Here is a 23,145-nt window from a genome sequence, read left to right on the forward strand (position 1 = left end):
GTAAGTTTGTTACACTGTAATGTGCTGTATAAATTGTATTTTGAGGGAGGGATGGCAAAGATATTTTATGCTATTATCAGAAAGCATGTTATCAAGAATCCCATTTATGTTAGATTTCTAACTTTTGGAAATCATAGACATTGGTTATATCCTACAATTTTGTTGCTTCCTTTCCATGGACATGATGGAAGCGGTTGGTGCACTGTACCTCCCAGAAAATAGGCAAAAAACAGTATTTAGAACATAATGTATGCCCTTCTGTTGATTTGGATAGTCAAGATAAGTGTCAATCATAAATCAACTTGCTTGCTTTAATTTAGCTATTTTGTGTGTATGCATGGTATACTCAAAATGTTTGCTTCAAAATGTAAATTAAAAGTACATTCTGAGTTATGTAAGACATAAATGACTATAAAATATAGAATCAACTCTTTTGTACAACATTTTTTTGAGAATTTTGTTTAAAGTAGGCTGTAATAGATGACAGATGACAGCGATTATTCTCTAGTCATAGCATCTAGACCAACTTCAAATAATTCATATTCACATATGTAATATACAAAATACATAATAAAAATTATTCATTCATTTATTCATTAAAAAGCAAAGTGCCTGTTATTTACAAGGCTCTGTTCTAAATATTATTAACACAACCATAGCCCATGTATATCTCATAAAACATGAGTAACAAAAATAAAAATAAATGCATTTCCCTTGTAGATGTGCAAATTTGTACTTTTTAATACTAAGTTTTCTGGCATATGATAGTAAAGTGTCTTTTTCTCATGAAATTATTTCTTTGTAAAAATTTTATAATTAATGTACGGGTTCATTTTCCAAATTCACATAAACTCATATGATCATATAATATCCCTTCTTTGTAAAGCTACTAAGTTGAAAGGTTCTCTAAGGTGGAACCATCTTTGGCATGTATCCTACACAAGCCTAATATATTTACCTCTTAATGTACTTCTATATTCAGTTCATTAATACTTTATTTAAAAATCTTTCCATCTATACAACATAAGTGAAAATGGTCTATGGTTAGCTTTTATATAATATTCAAAAATTTTTGGTGTTGGAATTTCTCAGACTTGTAGGTTGAATTCAGAAATTTTCAAACTTTTTATTCTCTGAAGCTATTAAAAGAATTATGTATTTAAAGCTTGAAAATATTTACTCGAAAGGCAGAGTTACAGAGAGGCAGAAGCAGAGAGAGAGACAGAGAAACAAAGATCTTCCATCTGCTGGTCCATTCCCAAAATGGCCGCAACAGCTGGAGCTGAGCCATCCTGAGGCCAGGAGTCAGGAGCCTTCTCCAGGTCTCTCACGTGGGTGTGGGGCCAAGGACTTGGGTCATCCTCCTCTGCTTTCCCAAGCCATAGCTGAGAGCTGGATCAGAAGTGGAGCAGCTGGGAAATGATCTGGCACACATAAAGGATGCCTGCCCTGGTGGCAGCCTCACCAGCCACGGCACAGCACTGGCCCCACACTGACTCTTAAAACTGTCTGAAGTAAGACTTAGAGGAAAACGTATTCAGTGGTAGTGGTCTCATTCTTCCTTATGTATGATATGTTATATCATATATATTGTGTTTGGATATAAGATATATTTAAAAACATTATTTTATTTATAAATAATGTTCTTTCATTTATAAAATTGTTTTCAACTTTTGTTTAATAAATATAAATTTCCAAAGTGCAACTTATGAAATATAGCAGCTTTTCCCCCCCATAAGCACCTAAGAATATTTGTGTGTTAATTGAAGAGTTCAAACAAATGGTATAAAGTAGAACAAAAAATACTCAAAGCAATAAAATAGTAAGTTGTTCCTGGACAGTCAGGATAGGGCTGATTAAGACATTGTTTCTCATAGTGTCCATTTCACTTAAACATGTTTCCTTTTAGATGTTCAATTAGTTGTCAACGATCAGGGAGACCATATGATATTTGTCCCTTTGGGACTGGCTTAATTCACTCAGCATAAAGTTTTCCAGATTCCTCCATCGTGTTGCAAATGACTGGATTTCATTGTTTTTTGACTGGTGTATAGTATTCTATAGAGTACATGTCCCATAATTTCTTTATCCAGTCTACTGTTGATGGGCATTTAGGTTGATTCCAGGTCTTAGCTATTGTGAATTGAGATGCAGTAAACATTAATGTGCAGACAGCTTTTTTATTTGCCAATTTAATTTCCTTTGGGTAAATTCCAAGGAGTAGGATGGCTGGGTTGTATGGTAGGGCTATATTCAGATTTCTGAGGAATCTCTAAACTGACTTCCATAGTGACTTTACCAGTTTGCATTCCCACCAACAGTGGGTTAGTGTCCCTTTTTCCCCACATAGTCACCAGCATCTGTTGTTAGTTGATTTCTGTATGTGAGCCATTCTAACCTGGGTGAAGTGAAACCTCATTGTGGTTTTGATTTGAATTTCCCTGATTGCTAGTGATCTTGAACATTTTTTCATATGTCTGTTTCCATTTGGATTTTCTCTTTTGAAAAATGTTTATTGAGGCCCTTGGCCCATCTCTTAAGTGAGTTGCTTGTTTTGTTGTTGTGGAGTTTCTTGATCTCTTTGTAGATTCTGGTTATTAATCCTTTATCAGTTGCATAGTTTGCAAATATTTATCCCATCTGTCATTTGCCTCTCCACTTTCCTGACTGTTTCTTTTGCAGTACAGAAGCTTCTCAATTTGATGCAATCCCAATAGTTAATTTTGGCTTTGACTGCCTGTGCTTCTGGGTCTTTTCCAAGAAGTCTTTGCCAGTACCTATATCTTGCAGGGTTTTTCCAATGTTCTCTAATAACTTGATGGTGTCGGGTTGTAGATTTAGATCTTTAATCCATGTTGAGTAGACTTTTGTGTAAGGTGTAAGGTAGGAGTCTTGCCTCATGCTTCTGCACGTGGAAATCCAATTTTCCCAGCACCATTTCTTGAAGACTGTCCTTACTCCAGGAATTGGTTTTGGATCCTTGATCAAATATAAGTTGGCTGTACATGTTTGGATTGATTTCTGGTATTTCTATTCTGTTCCATTAATCTGTCCATCTGTTTCTGTACCAGTACCATGCTGTATTGAGTATAACTTCCCTGTAGAACGTCCTGAAATCTGGTATTCTGATGCCTCCGGCTTTGTTTTTGTTGTTCAAGACTGCTTTAGCTATTCGATGTCTCCTCTGCCTCCATATGAATTTCAGCATCATTTTTTCCAGATCTGAGTAGAATGTCTTTGGTATTTTGATTGGCAGCACATTGAATCTATAAATTGCTTTTGGGAGAATGGACATTTTGATGATACGGATTCCTCCAATCCATGAGCATGGAAGATTTTTCCATTTCTTGGTATCCTCTTCTACTTCTTTCTTTAAGATTTTGTAATTCTTATCGTAGAGATCTTTGACATACTTGGTTAAATTTATTCCAAGGTATTGATTGTTTTCGTGGCTATTGTGAATGGAATTGATCTTAGCAGTTCTTTCTCAGCCGAGGAACTGCCTGTGTATACAAAGGCTGTTGATTTTTGTGCATTGATTTTATATCCTGCTACTTTGCCAAACTCTTCTATGAGTTCCAATAATCTCTTAGTAGAGTTCTTTGGATCCCCTAAATAAATAATCATATAATCTGCAAAGAGGGATAGTTTGAGTTCTTCCTTCCCAATTTGTATCCCTTTAGTTTCTTTTTCTTGCCTAATGGCTCTGGCTAAAACTTCCAGTACTATATTGAATAGTAATGGTGAGATGGGCATCCCTGTCTGGTACCAGATCTCAGTGGAAATGCTTCCAACTTTTCCCCATTCAATAGGATGTTGGCCGTGGGTTTTTCATAAATAGTTTGATTGTATTGAGGAATGTTCCTTCTATTACAATTTGCTTAGCGTTTTCATCATAAAATGGTGTTGTATTTTATCAAATGCTTTCTCTGCATCTATTGAGATAATTATATGGTTTTTCTTCTGCATTTTGTTAATGTGGTGTATCACATTGATTGATTTGCCAATGTTGAACCATCCCTGCATACCAGGGATAAATCCCACTTGGTCTGGGTGGATGATCTTTCTGATGTGTTGTTGCATTCTATTGGCGAGAATTTTATTGAGGATTTTTGCATCTATGTTCATCAGGGAGATTGGTCTGTAATTCTCTTTCAATGCTCATCTTTTTCAGGTTTAAGAACTAAGGTGATTCTGGCTACATAGAAAAAAGTGGGGAGGATTCCCTCTTTTTCAATTGTTCTGAATAGTTTGAGAAGAATTGGAGTTAGTTCTTCTTTAAATGTCTGGTAGATTTCAGCAGTGAATCCATTCAGTCCTGGGCTTTTCTTTGTTGGGAGGACCTATATTACTGTTTCAATTTCTGTCTCAGTTATGGGTCTGTTTAGGTTTTCTTCATGGTTCAAATTATGTAGGTTGTATGTGTCCAGGAATCTATCCATTTCTGATAGATTTCCCTGTTTGCTGGCATACAACTCTCTGTAGTAATTTCTGATGACTCTTTTTATTTTTGTGGTGTCTGTTGTTACATTTCCTTTTTCATCTCTGATTTTATTGATTTGGGTCTTTTCTTTTTTTAGTTAGTTGGGCCAATGGGGTGTCAATTTTGTTTATTTTTTCAAAAAACCTGCTCTTTGGTTTGCTGATCTTTTGTAATATTTTTATTTAATTCTGTTGACTTCTTCTATAATTTTAATTCTACTCTCCTACTAGTTTGGGTCTGGTTTGCTGCAGATTTTCTAGATCCTTGAGATGCATTGATAGCTCATTTGTTTGGTGCCTTCCCAATTTCTTGATGTAAGCACCTATTGATAGAAACTTTCCTCTTAACATTGCTTTTGCTGTACCCCATAAGTTTTGATATGTTGGGTTGTTATCCTCATTTACTTCCAGAAATTTTTTTGATTTCTCTTGATTTCTTCTGTGAGCCACTGTTCATTCAGGAGCATGTTGTTCAGTATCCATGTATTTGCATATGCTCTAGGGATTTCCTGACTTGCTAATTTCCAGTTTCATTCCATTGTGGTCTGAGAAGATACATGGTATGATTTTGATTCTTTTGAATTTGCAGACTTGCTTTATGGCCTAGTATGTGGTCATTCCTAGAGTGTGTTCCATGTACTGCTGAGAAAAATGTGTATTCCTTAAGTGTAGGATGAAAAGTTCTGTATAGATCTGTTAGATCCATTGGTCTATAGTGTCGATTAAATCTGCTGTTTCCTTTGTTGATCTTCTGTCTGGTTGATCTGTCTATTTCTGAAAGTGGAGACTGAAGTCCTCCAGGACTATTGTATTGGAGTCTAAGTCTCCCTTTAAGTTCCTTAATTTATCTTTTAAATAACCTGGTGCCCTGTAATTAGGTGCTTATACGTTTGTAATAGTTACATCTTCCTCTTGAATTAATCCCTTAATCATTATATAGTGCCCCTCTTTGTCTCTTAACAGTTTTAGTGTTAAAGTTTATTTTGTTTGATATTAATATGGCTACACCAGCTCTTTTTTGGTTTCTGTTGGCATGGAATATCTTTTTCCAATCTTTCACTTTCAGTCTGCATGCACCTTTGTTGGAAAGATGTGTTTCTTGTAGGCAGCAGCTATATGGGTTTTGTTTTTAATGCATTCAGCCAATCTGTGTCTTTTAATTGGAGAGCTGAGGCCATTTACATTCAATGTGGCTATCGATAAGTAGTAACTTTGCCCTGCCATTTTTCTAAAGATATCTCTAATATATGCTTTGAACTTCCTGTGTTCTTTTACTGAGAGATTTTCTTGCTTTGCTGTCTTTCATATTGATGGCCGTGTTTCTTTGTTTCCGTGTGTAACACATCTTTAAGCATCTTTTGCAGGGCTAGAAGAGTGGTGACAAATTCTTTCAATTTCTGTTTGCTATGAAAGGTCTTTATTTCACCTTCATTCACAAATGAGAGCTTTGCTGGATATAATATTCTGGGCTGGCAGTATTTCTCTCTTAGTACCTGGGCTATATCTTGCCTTTCCCTCCTAGCCTATAGGGTTTCTGATAAGAAGTCTGCTGTGAGTCAAATTGAAGATTCTCTGAGAGTAATCTGACATTTCTCTCTTGCACATTTTAGAATCTTTTATTTATGTTTCACTGTGGTGAGTTTGATTACAATGTGTCATGGTGAGGATCTCTTTTGGTCATGTTTATTGGGATTTCTATGAGCTTCCTGATTCTTACTGTGACTTCGGTAGCAAAGGGCTTTTCTTAGACATCTTGAACCAGCAATCTGCATTAATACTTAATTTAAAATGATTCTCTAGTATTTCAAAAATCATGTTATGAAAGTAGTTTACAATGCAACGGAGATATATGAAAAAATATGGAAATGTAAAGTGAGAGAGAGAGAGAGAGAGAAAGGACCCATCTTCCAGTGTATGTTTTGGCATGGGGAGGAAGTGAAATGGAAGAGAAGACCCTGCTGAGCAGAGGAATTACTCATGTCTAAGACATATCCACTTAGACTCAACAGGGCAATACAGATTAGTGAAAATATCTGACACACTTCCCCTGCTCAGTGAGCTACAACCTACTATGGTGAAGCATGGAGAACATGAGACTTCAAGTGAGAACACTGAAAGTTCAAATATCAGCCGTCCCACTCACTGAACTGTGTGTGGTTGGGTCGGCACACAATTTCTATGACCTTTACTTTTCTTCCAGTAAATGGAAAAACTCATGCCTAACAGTATGAGAACTGAATGAAAACCAAGACACAGTTTCTGGCGTAATGCCTAGGACATGATGGAGATAAGGGACTCTAGCTAATCCATGATGTTTTGTGAAGTCCTAACGCACTGGAGTATAAAAATAGCTTTTAAACTATTTTTCCTGGAAATGTCATCCTTAGGATTCTTCAGTAATGAAAATGGCTTATATAGTCACCCTGCTTGCTGACTAGCAATGCCTGCTGTTACATCTCATTTATTTATCTTTTTTGACCTGATGGTAACTTCCCGCTCATTGAAGTCTTCATCTTGCTCCCGATAGTCTGCTACTACTGTTTTCATGTTCCTTCCACCTTAGCTTTCATGGTTGATTATTTTAATATCTCGTAGCACATATAGTAAACTCTTGCACCCTTGTGCTTTTTCTATACCAATGTGGCGAAGCTACAAACCCAAAGAATCTACAATCCTTTTGTCGGGCCTGCCCACTATCGACAGATTGTCAAGAACTGCTGGGCTAAAATCTTCACTGGGGCAGACAGGAGCTGCCATGAATTAATTATTAGTGGCCTCCTGTGGGCTGGTTCAAATTCTCAGACAAACCTGTCACTTTTTCCTGCTGGCCATGACCTCCCAGCTTCTACTGTGGTCACACTGCCAGTTCCTACTCATTATGCCTCATCCTTAGCATTTGACCATACCTCCTATATCAGGTGATAAAAAAATAATGAGACACAGAGAGAAAAAGAGAGAAAGGAAGGGAGGGACAGAGAAAGGGGAGGAAGTGGAAAAAAAGTATCTCCCAGACAGCAGCTATATCATCTCCTGCCATCAACTTGTTTATAGAATCGATCTCCATGCATAATCTGTCACTTCTTCCCTTTGTATTAGAAGAAGCAGTAGGATGTCTCTAAGTAGATTCACTCACAATGAGATCTGAAGACACTGTGACTTCTCTCTTCCTTGAAACCTGTTTTCTCTTAGATTTTTCTGACACTAAATTAATCACTTTTCTCCTTTTGTGCTTTTCTTTTTTTAAAAAGTTCAAAAATTTATTTGAAAGAGTTACAGAGACGGCCGGAGCCGCGGCTCACTAGGCTAATCCTCCGCCTAGCGGCGCCGGCACACCGGGTTTTAGTCCCAGTCGGGGCGCTGGATGCTGTCCCGGTTGCCAGTCTTCCAGGCCAGCTCTCTGCTGTGGCCCAGGAGTGCAGTGGAGGATGGCCCAAGTGCTTGGGCCCTGCACCCCATGGGAGACCAGAATAAGTACCTGGCTCCTGCCATCGGATCAGCGCGGTGCGCTGGCTGCAGCGCGCCGGCCACGGCGGCCATTGGAGGGTGAACCAACGGCAAAGGAAGACCTTTCTCTCTTTCTCTCTCTCTCACTGTCCACTCTGCCTGTCAAAAAATAAATAAATAAAATTTAAAAAAAGAGTTACAGAGAGAGGGGAGAAGACAGAAAAAACGGTTTTCCATCTGCTTGTTCACTCCCCAAATGGCTGCAGCTGCCAGGGCAGAGCCAGGCTAATGCCAGCATCCAGAGCTTCATCCCTGTGTCTCACAGGCTTGGCAGGGGCCCAAGCACTTGAGCCTTCTCCATGCTTCCCCAGGCAGTTAATGGAGCTGGACTGGAAGTGGATCAGCCAAGACTCGAACCGTTCCCAATCCATATGGGATGGCTGTTCTGCAGGTGCTCGCTTTACCTACAATACCACATGCAATTCAGCCTATTATGTTAAAGAGTCTAGATTTCCTTCTAAACCCTCTTCCTAGGTAATTTCATAGTCAGCTAAGTGACAGAGTCAGGCTGTAAGTGTCTTTCCTATATACAAGCTTTGTTCTACATCTTGGCCACTGCAACATTACAAGTGATCCACAAAGACAGGCTCCTCTCAGTGATTTCCCAGTGACCTCCACTGATTTTTTTTTTCAATGAATTCACACATTACAAGTCATTGTGTTAATTTGAAGGCTTGATTTTTCCCCATGTTTAAAATCTTACAATGTTTTCATGTGCAGCAAGTATTCATTATTATCTAGAACCTATCTGTCAGACATAAGCAGGGGAGTAGGCAATGATATGATTGGGATCCACATCTTTACCAGGTAAGGTCCACCCAACACCATCCCAAGCACCACCTTCTTTTTTTTTTTGTTTGTTTGTTTGTTTGTTTTTTTTGTTTGTTTATTTTTTTGACAGGCAGAGTGGACAGTGAGAGAGAGAGACAGAGAGAAAGGTCTTCCTTTGCCATTGGTTCACCCTCCAATGGCCGCCGCGGCCGGCGCGCTGCGGCCGGCGCACCGCGCTGATCCGATGGAAGGAGCCAGGAGCCAGGAGCCAGGAGCCAGGTGCTTTTCCTGGTCTCCCATGGGGTGCAGGGCCCAAGCACCTGGACCATCGTCCACTGCACTCCCTGGCCACAGCAGAGGGCTGGCATGGAAGAGGGGCAACCGGGACAGAATCCAGCGCCCCGACCGGGACTAGAACCCGGTGTGCCGGCGCCGCTAGGCGGAGGATTAGCCTAGTGAGCTGCGGCGCCGGCCCCAAGCACCACCTTTTGCGGGTTTCAGGCATCCTGCTATATAAGATGCTGAAAACCAAGCCGGCGCCGTGGCTCAATAGGCTAATCCTCCACCTTGCGGCGCCGGCACACCGGGTTCTAGTCCCGGTCTGGGCGCCGGATTCTGTCCCGGTTGCCCCTCTTCCAGGCCAGCTCTCTGCTATGGCCAGGGAGTGCAGTGGAGGATGGCCCAGGTGCTTGGGCCCTGCACCCCATGGGAGACCAGGAAAAGCACCTGGATCCTGGCTCCTGCCATCAGATCAGCGCGGTGCGCCGGCTGCAGCGGCGGCCATTGGAGGGTGAACCAACGGCAAAGGAAGACCTTTCTCTCTCTGTCTCTCTCTCTCACTGTCCACTCTGCCTGTCAAAAAAAAAAAAAAAAAAAAAAAAAAAAGAAAACCAGAGGGACTTTTTGTCCCTGGGAGAGGTGAAGTGTTAAGGACATATTGTTAGGTTATAATATTATTACCATTGATGTTGCAACCCTCAAGAGCTTTGCTGAGGCTATAGTTGGAAAGGCATTGCAACAGGGCTTCCAGACACATAGAAGAACCAAAAGGAGTGAGCCCTTTTCTGCCAATAAACTTTTATACACAGGGAGAAGAACCCAGGGAAGAGAATAAAAAGCCACACATGGACTGCCTGGGGCTGCTCTCTGCTTGGGACAGCCTGCTCTGGCTTCTCGGGAATGTGTTTTCTTTCAACAAATGAAATCTCTTGCTTTGCCACTCCACCTCTCTTGACTGAATTCTCTCACTCAAGAAGACAGGAACGGAGGGCACAACGCTCCCACCTGATATCAAAGGCTTCCCCAACTTGTAGCTGTTGTAACTGGCTCCTGGCTGCCCAGCTGCAGACTGCACTATCAGTCTCCTTCGTGGCTGAGCGTGACTGGGGCGAGTGAGCAAATGAAGTGCGCGGCATCCTGCTCCCTCACTAGAAGACTTTTCTGTCTACCTCGTCTTCCCTCTTGCCCGTTCCCACAGAGGGACTGCCCTGGACTCAAAGGTGGAAGCTGCTTATGCAAGGGCAGCAGAGCTGCTCCACTGCAAAAAGATTTCAAACCCTTCTCTCTGCTGGCCTCTCAGAAAGGAAAATACTCAAAATACACATGTACGCAGATGCACACACCCAGAATTACTACTCAAGCAGCTACCTATCTATGCTTTAGAAGCCTTGTCCTGGAGCAGCTAAATCTGTTCCCCAATGAATGCTTTTCTATTGCACTTAGATTGAAAAGCATGATTCTCAGTGTGACATCAACAGTCCTAGCTGTTCTTTCTGGATCCTGCCTATCTTCTGGTTTCCCCCTGAGTGCTCTCTTGCTCTCGCTCTGTAAATCCTAAATTCTCCAGGCTTATTTCAGTTCTTCTGAGATGATGAATTCCTTTCAGTTCAAGGCCCTCATGCCTTTTACTGGCAATGTCAGGAGTGTTCTCTCTGCTATCCCCTACCTTATCTTAGTGACAAATATTCATTTTTCAATTTCTAACCCTGAGTCATCCATCTGTAGCACGTTATGCACCCATTACCACCACTCCAAAAAATTAGACCAGGTTCCACTGTTGAATGGTCTTATATCGCTTTGTTCTTATCATCTTTTTGATGCAGACTATTTTACATTAAAAATCACATATCTATAGTGTAACAGTTTTATTATAAGTCATTATATATGCACAACTCAGTTTAAGAAATGAAATTTTGGGGGCAACATTGTGGCGCAGTGGATAAAGCTTCTGCCTGCAGTGCCTGCATCCCTTATGGGTACCAGTTCTAGGCCCAGCTGCTCCACTTCCTATCCAGCTCCCTGCAAATGCGACTGGCAAAGCAATGGAAGATGGCTCAAGTGCTTGGGCCCATGCACTCGCTTGGTTTCTTTTCCTACTCTGGGGCTTTTGGCTTATCATTGGTAAATGAAGCCCTTGGGTCCTGACTTCCTGACTTCAGTTTGGCCCAGTTCCAGCCATTGCAGATATTTGAGGAGTGAACCAATGGTTGAAAGATATTCCTCTCTCTCTCTCTCTCTCTCTCTAACTCTGCCTTTTGAATAAATAAATATTTAAAAAAGTGTAAATGCTTCCAACTTTTCCCCATTCAATAGGATGTTGGCTGTGGGTTTTTCATAGATTGCTTTGATTGTATTGAGGAATGTTCCTTCCAAACCCAGTTTGCTTAGAGTTTTCATCATGAACGGGTGTTGTATCTTATCAAATGCTTTCTCGGCATCTATTGAGATAATCATATGGTTTTTCTTCTGCATTCTGTTAATGTGGTGTATCACATTGATTGTCTTGCGCACATTAAACCATCCCTGCATACCAGGCATAAATCCCACTTGGTCTGGGTGGATGATCTTTCTGATGTGTTGTTGCATTCTATTGGCCAGAATTTTATTGAGGATTTTTGCATCTATGTTCATCAGGGATATTGGTCTGTAATTCTCTTTCAGTGCTGCATCTTTTTCCGGCTTAGGAATTAAGGTGATGCTGGCTTCATAGAAAGAATTTGGGAGGATTCCCTCTTCTTCGATTGTTCTGAATAGTTTGAGAAGAATTGGAGTTAGTTCTTCTTGAAATGTCTGGTAGAATTCAGCAGTGAATCCATCTGGTCCTGGGCTTTTCTTTGTTGGGAGGGCCTTTATTACTGTTTCAATTTCTGTCTCAGTTATGGGTCTGTTTAGGTTTTCGATGTCTTCCTGGTTCAATTTAGGTAGGTTGCATGTGTCCAGGAATCTATCCATTTCTGATAGGTTTCCCTGTTTGCTGGCAGACAAGTCCTTGTAGTAATTTCTGATGATTCTTTTTATTTCTGTGGTGTCTGTTGTTACATTTCCTTTTAAATCTCTGATTTTATATTTGAGTCTTTTCTCTTCTTTTTTTAGTTAGTTGGGCCAATGGGGTGTCAATTTTGTTTATTTTTTCAAAAAACCAGCTCCTTGTTTGGCTGATTTTTTGTAATGTTTTTCTTGATTCAATCCTGTTGATTTCTTCTCTGATTTTAATTATTTCTCTTCTCCTACTAGATTTGGGTCTGGTTTGTTGCAGATTTTCTAGATCCTTGAGATGCATTGATAGCTCATGCTATCTAGATCCTTAGGTGAATTGAAAGCTCATCTGTTTGGTGCTTTTCCAATTTCTTGATGTAGGCACCTATTGATATAAACTTTCCTCTTAACACTGCTTTTGCTGCGTCCCATAAGTTTTGGTATGTTGTGCTGTTATCCTCATTTACTTCCAGAAAGTTTTTGATTTCTCTTTTAATTTCTTCTATGACCCATTGTTCATTCAGGAGCATGTTGTTCAATCTCCATGTGTTTGCATATGCTCTAGGGATTCCTGAGACGCTAATTTCCAACTTCATTCCTTTATGGTCTGAGAAGCTGCATGGTATGATTCTAATTCTTTTGAATTTGCTGAGACTTGCTTTATGGCCTAGTATGTGGTCAATCCTAGAGAAGGTTCCATGTACTGCTGAGAAGAATGTAAAATCTTTAGCTGTAGGATTGAAAGTTCTGTATATATCTGTTAGATCCATTTGGGCTATAGTGTCATTTAAATCTACTGTATCCTTGTTGATCTTCTGTCTGGTTGATCTGTCTATTTCTGAGAGTGGAGTATTGAAGTCCCCCAGTACTATTGTATTGGGGTCTAAGTCTCCCTTTAAGTCCGTTAACAAATCTTTTAGATAAACCGGTGCCCTGTAGTTAGGTGCATATACATTGATAATTGTTATATCTTCCTGTTGAATTGATCCCTTAATCATTATGTAGTGTCCCACTTTGTCTCTCTTAACGGTTTTTGTGGTAAAGTTTATGGTGTCTGATATTAAGATGGCTACGCCCGCTCTTTTTTCATTTCTGTTGGCATGGTATATCTTTTTCCAGCCTTTCACTTTCAGTCTGTATGGATCTTTGTTGGAAAGATGTGTTTCTTGTAAGCAGCAAATAGATGGGTTTTGTTCCTTAACCCAATCAGCCAATCAGTGTCTTTTAACTGGACAGTTCAGGCCATTCACGTTCAATGTGACTAATGATAAGTGGTAACTTTGCCCTGCCATTTGCCAAAGATAAGTTCTAATATATGCTTTGAATTCCCTGTGATCTTTTCCTGTGAGTTTTCCTTCCTTGGTTTCCTTCCTTTACCTTCTTTCATATTGATGACCGTGTTTCTGTGTTTCTGTGTGTAACACATCTTTAAGCATCTTTTGCAGGGCTGGACGAGTGGCAACAAATTCTTTCAATTTCTGTACTAACCGATAGAATAAATAAAGGGGAGAGTGATCCAACATGGGAAGTGAGATACTCAGCAGACTCATAGAATGGCAGATGTCCTAAATGGCACTCTGGCCTCAGAATCAGCCCTAAAGGCATTTGGATCTGGCTGAAAAGCCCATGAGAGTATTTCAGGCATGGAAAGCCAAGACACTCTGGCAAAAGATCTCTGTGAGTGAGATCCCAGTGGAAAGAACAGGTCTTCAAAGAAGGAGGTACCTTTCTCTGAAGGGAGGAGAGAACCTCCACTTTGACTATGACCTTGTCTAAACAAGATAAGAGTCGGAGAACTCAGAGGGCTTCCATAGCCTTGGAAACTCATGACTGGTGCATAGGGAGATTACTGATGCCATAAACAGGAGTGTCAATTTGTAAAGTCAACAAAAGGAGTCACTGTGCACTTACTCCTCATGTAGGATCTCTGTCCTTAATGTGATGTACATTGAGATTTAATGCTATAACGAGTACTCAAACAATATATTTCACTTTGTGTTTCTATGGGGGTGCAAACTGTTGAAATCTTTACTTAATGCATACTAAACTGATCCTCTGTAAAAAAAAAAAAAAAAAAGAAATTATCAACTCCCAACTTGACTCTCACTGGGATTAAACATGACAATAGGTCTGATCTGATTTCATCATCATTTAAAAAAAATCATCTATTATTTTTCACTTTATGTTTCTGTGTGGGAGCAAACGGTTGAAATCCTTACTTAATGTATACTAAGCTGATCTTCTGTATATTAAGATAATTGAAAATGAATCTTGAGGTGAATGGAAGGGGAGAGGGAGTGGGAAAGGGGAGGGTTGTGGGTGGGAGGGACGGTATGTGGGGGAAGCCATTGTAATCCATAAGTCGTACTTTGGAAATTTATATTCATTAAATAAAAGTTAAAAAAAATAAATATTTAAAAAAAGAAATAGTTTTACTATTTACAAACTATGCAGTCTATAAAGGATTAATAACAAGGATCTATAAAGAGTTCAAGAAACTCAACAACAACAAAATGAGTAATGCAGTTAAGAAACGGGCAAAGGGAATTAATAGGCATTTTCAAAGGATGAAATACAAATGACCAACACACACATGAAAAATATGTCTGTATCACTATCCATCAGTGAAATTCAAATTAAAAACAAATGAGCTTTCACCGCACCTCAGTCAGGATGGCTGTCATCCAAAAATGGAAAAACAAAACAAAACGAAACATTAAATGTTGGCAAGGATGTGTGGAAAAAATATTCTCTATGACACTGTTGGTGGGAATGTAAACTAGTACAACTATTATGAAAGACGGTATGGAGATTCCTCAGATCTCTGGAAATAGGTATGCTATATGACCCAGCCATCCAATTCCTGGGAATTTACCCAAACTAAATGAAATCAAAATATGAAAGAGTTATTTGAAACACCATGATTATTGTACCTCAATTCATAATAGCTAATATATGGAATCCAATCAGATGTCCATCAGCTGATGATTAGATATAGAAAATGTGGTCTATATACACCAGGGAAGAGATATATAATTTGGGACATGCTCAAGCTGACTTGCCCCAAATGGTAGAGTTAGAAACATACCAGGGGACTCCAATTTAATCCCATCAAGGTGGCATGTACCAATGCCATCTCACTAGTCCAAGTGATCAATTTCAGTTCGCAATTGATCATAATGAAAGGACTAAGAGTCAAAGGGAGCACATAAACAAGTCTAGTACCTGCTAACACTAACCGATAGAATAAATAAAGGGGAGAGTGATCCAACATGGGAAGTGAGATACTCAGCAGACTCATAGAATGGCAGATGCCCTAAATAGCACTCTGGCCTCAGAATCAGCCCTAAAGGCATTCAGATCTGGCTGAAAAGCCCATGAGAGTATTTCAGGCATGGAAAGCCAAGACACTCTGGCAAAAGATCTCTGTGAGTGAGATCTCAGTGAAAAGAACAGGTCTTCAAAGAAGGAGGTACCTTTCTCTGAAGGGAGGAGAGAACCTCCACTTTGACTATGACCTTGTCTAAACAAGATAAGAGTTGGAGAACTCAAGGGGCTTCCATAGCCTTGGAAACTCATGACTGGAGCATAGGGAGATTACTGATGCCATAGACAGGAGTGTCAATTGGTAAAGTCAACAACAGGAGTCACTGTGCACTTACTCCTCATGTAGGATCTCTGTCATTAATGTGCTGTGCATTGAGATTTAATGCTATAACGAGTACTCAAATAATATATTTCACTTTGTGTTTATATGGGGGTGCAAACTGTTGAAATCTTTACTTAATGCATACTAAACTGATCCTCTGTAAAAAAAAAAAAAAAAAAAAAAAAAAAAAAAGAAAAGAATAGAAACTATCAACTCCCAACTTGACTCTCACTGGGATTAAACATGACAATAGGTCTGATCTGATTTCATCATCATTAAAAAAAATCATCTATTATTTTTCACTTTATGTTTCTGTGTGGGAGCAAACTGTTGAAATCCTTACTTAATGTATACTAAGCTGATCTTCTGTATATTAAGATAATCGAAAATGAATCTTGATGTGAATGGAAGGGGAGAGGGAGTGGGAAAGGGGAGGGTTGTGGGTGGGAGGGACGGTATGGGGGGGAAGCCATAGTAATCCATTATTCGTACTTTGGAAACGTATATTCATTAAATAAAAGTTAAAAAAAAAAAAAAAGAAAATGTGGTCTATATACACCACGGAATACTACTCAGCCATAAAGAAGAATGAAGTTCTGTCTTTTGAAACAAAATGGTTGCAGCTGTAAACCATTATACTTAGTGAAATAAGCCAGACTAAAACAACAAATATCATATATTTTCTCTGGCATGTGGTAGTTAATATAGAATACAAAAAATTGTATACGAATGAAACAGATATCTTCTGATTTGATCGTTGTTTTTAGCTCCTATTTATTCTCCTGTGGAACTGTGCTCTGTCTACTTTTTGTTTTTTGCATGTTGTGGTTAGTGGTGCATTAAGCCTGTGATTGTAGCGTGGATTGAAATTATGTTTTTTGCAAAAATTAAAAGAAACAGAAAGGAAGGATGGGGGCTTCAAGGAAAGAGAGAGAGATGGAGGGAAATATGATTATCTTTTTAGAATTGCACCTATGAAATAACTGAAATCAGTTCTTTTTGTATTGATAAAAACTTTAAATTTTACTAATACCACTTAATACTAATTTACTAATACACAACTGTAAACACTAACCTGGTAGGAGATGGTATTCCCTAGGCAGTTTGTCAGCTAGTTGTAGTTACGTGGCTTAGCATAGTTTTACTGGAATTGTATATTTCTCTTTTTTTGAAAAGGAAGTCTACATTTTCCTAAATAATTTTATTTAACTTTGCATGAATGTGTATATGAGTAAAAATGTTGTCATATATCTGTGACCCTTTTTTTCACACTTTTGTGTTCAATCTTACATATTTGACGTAATTCTACATTAATATGCAGGCACTATTTCATTTTGTAATTAATTCTCAGGTAAGTTCAGTTTAATGGATAACAATATTCAGTGTTAAGATTGTGCCATAATTTATACATTCTTTTGTTTATGGATATTTGACTTGTTTCAAGTTACATATTTAAACACATAAGTGTAGATTAGGTATTGTGTATATATATTGATGTGTTTGTGTGAATATACAAGTTACTAATGTTACTGAAATGAATGTTTTGTTATAAATTTTTTTAAAAGAATGAGTTTCTGGATATTCTATTTGTGATTTTTTTTTTAACCAGGAGCTACAGGACTGTTTTAAATTCATTCATCTGCTTGGGAGGTTTTAGATCACATAAGTAGAATGAATTATTTTCAGTCCCAATCTTGCATGAGAGTTCAGTTGTGACTACAAATGTTCAAGGAAAAAAAAATTCCTTCCATTTAGAGAAAAGACCAAAGCAAATGTTTCTTTGACATTTTCCTTTGAGGGGGCCTTTTGTAAGATGATAAAATCGCTTTTGTTTGATTTGGAAATTTTCACTTAGTAATTAAATTTCTTCACTGGAAAGAGAATTGGTTTATTGACTATCATAAATATCTAATCTGGTCTGCTTTGTAGTTAGCGTTGTAATTCCACTTGACATTTGGAAACCAAGTGGTGTTGCACAAGCAACCTGCTGGCCTTTCCTGCCACATTCCTATAGTCTGTGTCTTAAAACTCTTTTCAAATTTTAAAAATATTTAAAATGCTCCCTGTTGGATTATTAATTACATTTCAAATTCAATTTACAAGACTTCTATGTCAGGGCTGACGCTGTGGTGTAGCAGGTAAAGCCGCTGCCTGCAGTGGCACCCCTTTTGGGCGACAGTTCGAGTCCTGGCTGCTCCACTTCTGATCCAGCTCTCTGCTATCACCTGGGAAAGCAGTAGAAGATGGCCCAAGTACCTGGGGCCCTGCACCTGCGTGGGAGACAGAGAGGAAATTCCTGGCTCCTGGCTTTGAAATGGCCCACGTCTGGCCAATGAGACCATTTAGGGAGTGAACCAGCGGATGAAAGTCTGCTCTGTCTCTCTGCCTCTGCCTCTCTGTAACTCTTTCCAAATAAGTAAATAAATAAATCTTTAAAAAAGAAAGTTTTATGTGGACCAAAAAATCTAGCACATGAAAATATGATCTGAACTTTTAGTAATGTAGCGAAATGTGCTTTGTTCAGTCATGAGTTTCAAAAGAAATTATCCTCTTAAAATTAATCTTTATGCTTATTAATTGTTCTTAGTGAGTCATGTCTATAATAATGCAATATGTTTTAATTTAAGCATTTTAAGGGCTTACAGCAAAAGATGTACAATTTAAAAAACTGTAACATCAGATTGGAATTTTGAAGCATCCTTTTAGTTGCTCGTTACACATCACCCCATGATGTGAGAATGAGGGACCATTAAGTCCTTGCAAGACTTGGAGCTCAAATTCACATGGGTGGTGACTGTGAGACATTCAACACAAGGCAGGAGTCCTGAATACCAGTTGAAATCATTAAGGGAACTTGGTAATACGCATAGAAGGAAAACGGACTTTAGACCAATAGAGCTTCACATCTAAGTACTCCTCACTAGCTATATGATCATATGACATGTTATTAGATCTTCAGTTTTCTTATCTATAAATTAAGGGTGGTAATACTTGTCCCATGGGATATGTGAGAGGATTAGCTAAATTAGTAAACACTGAGAGTCTAGAGTGGAGCCTGGTGACATAGCAGGGTAAGTGATGTGGCACGGTGGATTAAGCTGCCACTTGTGACACTGGCATCCCATATTGGAGTACCCAGTTCACATCCTGGCTGCTCTGCTTCTGATCCAGAACCCCTGCTAATGCCCCCGGGAAAACAGAAGATGGCTCAAGTTCTCAGGCCACTATCATCCATATAGGAGAACAGAATGGAGTTCCTGGCTCCTGTCCTTGGCCTGGCCCACTGGCTATTGCAGCCATCTGGGGGAGAGAACCAATGGGTAGCAGATCTCCCTCTATTTCCATTTCTTCCTCTCTGTGTTGCTGTCTTGCAAATAAATCTTTCAAAAGAATAGTAATATGACTTCCTCAACACAGCAACCAAATCAAATTATTTTTAAACTAGAGAAATAAGAGAATTCATAATACCAAGAGATTTGATGAAGAAAGGTAGATAAATAATTGTTTTTAATAATTGATATTTTGCAGTCATTATAATATAAATAAATTTATTTTGGGGAAGTTATATGTTGGTCAAATTAAGATTAAATATTTCTCAGTGTAATGCAACTACTTCTCTTGGTCAATAAATAATATATCCTTACTTCATTTTGATAAAATATATTTAAATGGCATTAAACATTAAAATGTAAAAAAATTTAAAGACATGAAGATATTGAAAGTAACATGCATGGTTTTTAAAAACAATTTTCATGGAAGGCAGTTTGGCTATGCACAACATAATGTCTGGAAACCACAAACAGATTGATTGATAAGTCTAACAACATAAAAAAATCTTAAAAATTAATACTGCATAGTTAAAGTCCAGAGTCAAGTTAAAAAATGGAAACATTTTTGGCAGCATATATGACAAGAAAATGCCAAGTAGTATCCAAAGAGCTATTACAAATAGATTGAAAAGCACTGATTTAATTTTAAAATTTGCAAAATATTATGAATTAACTTCAGAAAGATAAATGCAAATAAATAATCAATATTTAAAGACATGGTCACCTACATTCAAAAATTTTAGAATGTAAATTAAAGTAATATGATAGCTTTAAACTATCAGAATATTAGATAACACTCATGTGAAATTTCAAAAGCAGGGTCATTAATTCACTTACTGGGAATATAAATTGCTGGAACGAAATTTGGAATGTGTACACCAAAATTTAAAATGAACTAACCTAATGCTATTAATTTATTTACTAAGTGTCTTGGCATACAAACACAAAGTCCTATACACTCAAGAACTTTCATTATGGGATTGTCCGCGAAAACTGTTTTTTTGAAATCCTAGATAAAAATTAAATGTCCGTGATAGGAGAATAATAAAACCAACAAGGCTGACTTAACATGGTATACTATTGACCACTCAACTGAATGGGAGAAAACCATAATGTGCTCATTTTGAATGATTTACAAGTTCTAATTATTATATGCAATGTAATATGTAAGTAGCTTTTATCATTAACCTCATTTACTCAAAGAAAAATAATTAGAAATGTTTGTTTTACTTAATACTATTGGTTGAACTCTTTAATTTACACACGATTATTCTTAAGTGTTTAAATTTACCTGAAAAGTGATCCCTGTTAAATATAAGAGTGGAAATAAGAGAGGGAGGAAATGTACAGTTCAGCACATGCTCAATTGGACTTGCCCCAAATGGTAGAGTTAGAAAAGTGCCAGGGGATTCCAATTCAATCCCATCATGGTGGCATGTACCAATGCCATCTCACTAGTCCAAGTGATCAATTTCAGTTTATAATTGATCATAATGATAGAATTAAGAGTCAAAGGGATTACATAAACAAGACTAGTGTCTGTTAATACTAACTGATAGAATTAAAAAGGGAGAGAATGATCCAACATGGGAAGCGGGATACACAGCAGACTCATAGAATGGCAGTTGTCCTAAACAGCACTCAGACCTCAGAATCAGCCCTTAAGGCATTCGGATCTGGCTAAAAAGCCCATGAGAGATTCACAGGCATGGAAAGCCAAGACACTGTGGCAAAACAAAACAAAACAAAATGACCTAAATGAAAGATCTGTGTGAGTGAGATCCCAGCGGCAAGTAGAGGCCATCAAAGAAGGAGGTACCTTTCTCTGAAGAGAGGAGAGAACTTCCACTTTGACTATGACCTTGTCTAAATAAGATCGGACTTGGCGAACTCAAAAGGCTTCCATAGCCTTGGTAGCTCATGACAAGAGCCTCGGGTGATTACTGATGCCATAAACAAGAGTGTCAATTGTTAAATTAACAACAGGAGTCACTGTGCATGTACTCCCCATGTAGGATCTCTGTTCTTCATGTGTTGTACTATGTGAATTAATGGTATAACTAGTACTCAAACAGTACTTTACACTTTGTGTTTCTGAGTGGGTGCAAACTGTTGAAATCTTTACTTAGTATATACTAAATTGATCTTCTGTATATAAAGATAATTGAAAATGAATCTTGATGTGAATGAGATGGGAGAGGGAGCAGGAGAGGGGAGGGTTGTGGGTGGGAGGGAGGTTATGGGGGGGAAAGCCACTGTAATCCAAAAATTGTACTTGGGAAATTTATATTTATTAAATAAAAGTTAAAAATAAAAAATAAAAAAATAAATGTGCATACTGGATATGTAGCTGAACATTCCTGGAAAGGAGTTTTTCAAAAATGTCAAGAATAGGATTAAGGCTACAAATTTGGACTAGTAGAAATAAGGAAATAATATCCCTTTGTGATTTTCTGAAATACTTGAAATTTCCTCTATTCTCATGCATGTCTTACTTTAATTGGAAGAAAAATAATGCAAGTAGGGGTAGGTGTTTGGTATAGCAGCTAGGACATTGCATGGGCCCTGGACGTCCCAAGTTGTAGGTCTGGTTTCTAGTCCTGGCTCTAATTTGATTATGGCTTCCTGCTTATGCACACCTTGGGAAACTGCAAGTGGTGACTCAAGGGCAGTGGCTTCTGCCATCCATGTGGGAGAACTTGATTGAGTCCCTGGACTCCTAGCTTTGGCCTGGCCCAGCCCCTGATCCCTGATGTTGCCAGAACATGAAGAGTGAGTCAGCAAATGAAAGATTCTCTCTCTCTCTCTCTCTCTCTCTCTCTCTCTCTCTCTCCCTCTGCCTTGTTTTTCTCTACCTTTTAAATAAATAAAAAATAAAATGAATTTATAAAAAATAAGAATATGAAATTAAATTTAATGCCTTTAGGAGCCAGCAGATAATTTCATATATTGAAAAACACATTTGCCTGTGTACTTTTGAAAAGGAACTGTCAAAACTAGACATTCTTGTAATGAAATGATGCATTCATTGATGTCTAATGAGTCTTATTTTCCAACAGACAAAGCCAAAGGAAGATCAAGAGCAGGGACCCACTTTGACTCAGCCCGGAGACGGAGTCGAGCTGTCCTTTATCACATCTCTGGACACCTGCAAAGAAGAGAAAAGAACAAATTGAAAATAAATAATGTAGGTGGTGTGTGTTTACACTACGAATGCTACAGTCTCCCCGGTGGCAATGTTTGATTTGCTAAAGAAAGGCTCCAATTACTCATTTATTGGTTCTCTTGGATTTTTTTCCACTTTGGTTTGTGCTTTCCTCTAAAGAACAAACTGGAAAAGGTCAGCAGTCATGAGGCATTTTCTGTAATAAAAGTGCTTAATCATAACATTATCACAGCATAGAGATTAGAATATTATTGCAGTGCAGTATAAGAATGGTACCTGGGACCTGCAAATAGGGACACAGTGGTTACATTTTATAAAACAAGATGATGCAGCAAGTCATGTTTCACATTCATAGTTTGTTGGATGAAATTTCTCTAATTTAATTTTAGTTCCATCTGTTTTGCACTTAGGTTTCTCTTAATGCTTTTATTCTGAGGGGAGGGGAAGGGCATGAACAAGTCAGTGTAATTATTCCACACAGAACTCTACATTTTATACAAATCACAGCTGAAAAATACACACATTAGAAGCATTAGCCATATATTATCAAGTTTTATAAAATGTTGCACTTTTAGTGAGTGACCATAAGTCTGCTTTCTGAAGACTGTTGCTTATCTGTTCAAAAGCCACAGAGAGTAACTATGGTCATAAACTGTGTTTCTTTGCAGAGTTTTGTATGACACACATCTTTCAAGATTCAACATTTAATGAGTTTTTAGCATTCAGAAACTTCACTTTCATAGAGAAACCCCTAATAATTTCTGTCTAGTTGTAGATGTTCAAAGATAGTCTGTCAAATGATACTAATTACATTAATTTCTGTTGTGGAATTATCAACATATCTCTGGGGATTGTGTGACTATGGGTGGCAGATTGAAGACTTGGAGTCTAACTTGCCAATTACATTAGAAAGAGTTGCATTGAACAGCCAGAGCTACTTTGGAATTAATTAAAAATCCAGAAGCTCTGGGATTTAAGGACACAGTGGG

General features: G+C 38.3%; 1 protein-coding gene across 1 annotated transcript in view; it reads left to right on the forward strand.

Moving 5' to 3' along the window:
• KCNH8 (potassium voltage-gated channel subfamily H member 8) overlaps window positions 1-23,145 on the forward strand; it is a 451,930-nt gene that overhangs the window by 220,667 nt on the left and 208,118 nt on the right. The window contains exon 4 of the mRNA XM_002716200.5: window positions 22,050-22,177. Coding sequence (XP_002716246.1) covers window positions 22,050-22,177 — 128 coding nt within the window. The remainder of the gene's footprint in view (window positions 1-22,049; window positions 22,178-23,145) is intronic.

Source organism: Oryctolagus cuniculus, chromosome 4, assembly GCF_964237555.1.
Source record: "Oryctolagus cuniculus chromosome 4, mOryCun1.1, whole genome shotgun sequence".
Classification (NCBI taxonomy): domain Eukaryota; kingdom Metazoa; phylum Chordata; class Mammalia; order Lagomorpha; family Leporidae; genus Oryctolagus; species Oryctolagus cuniculus.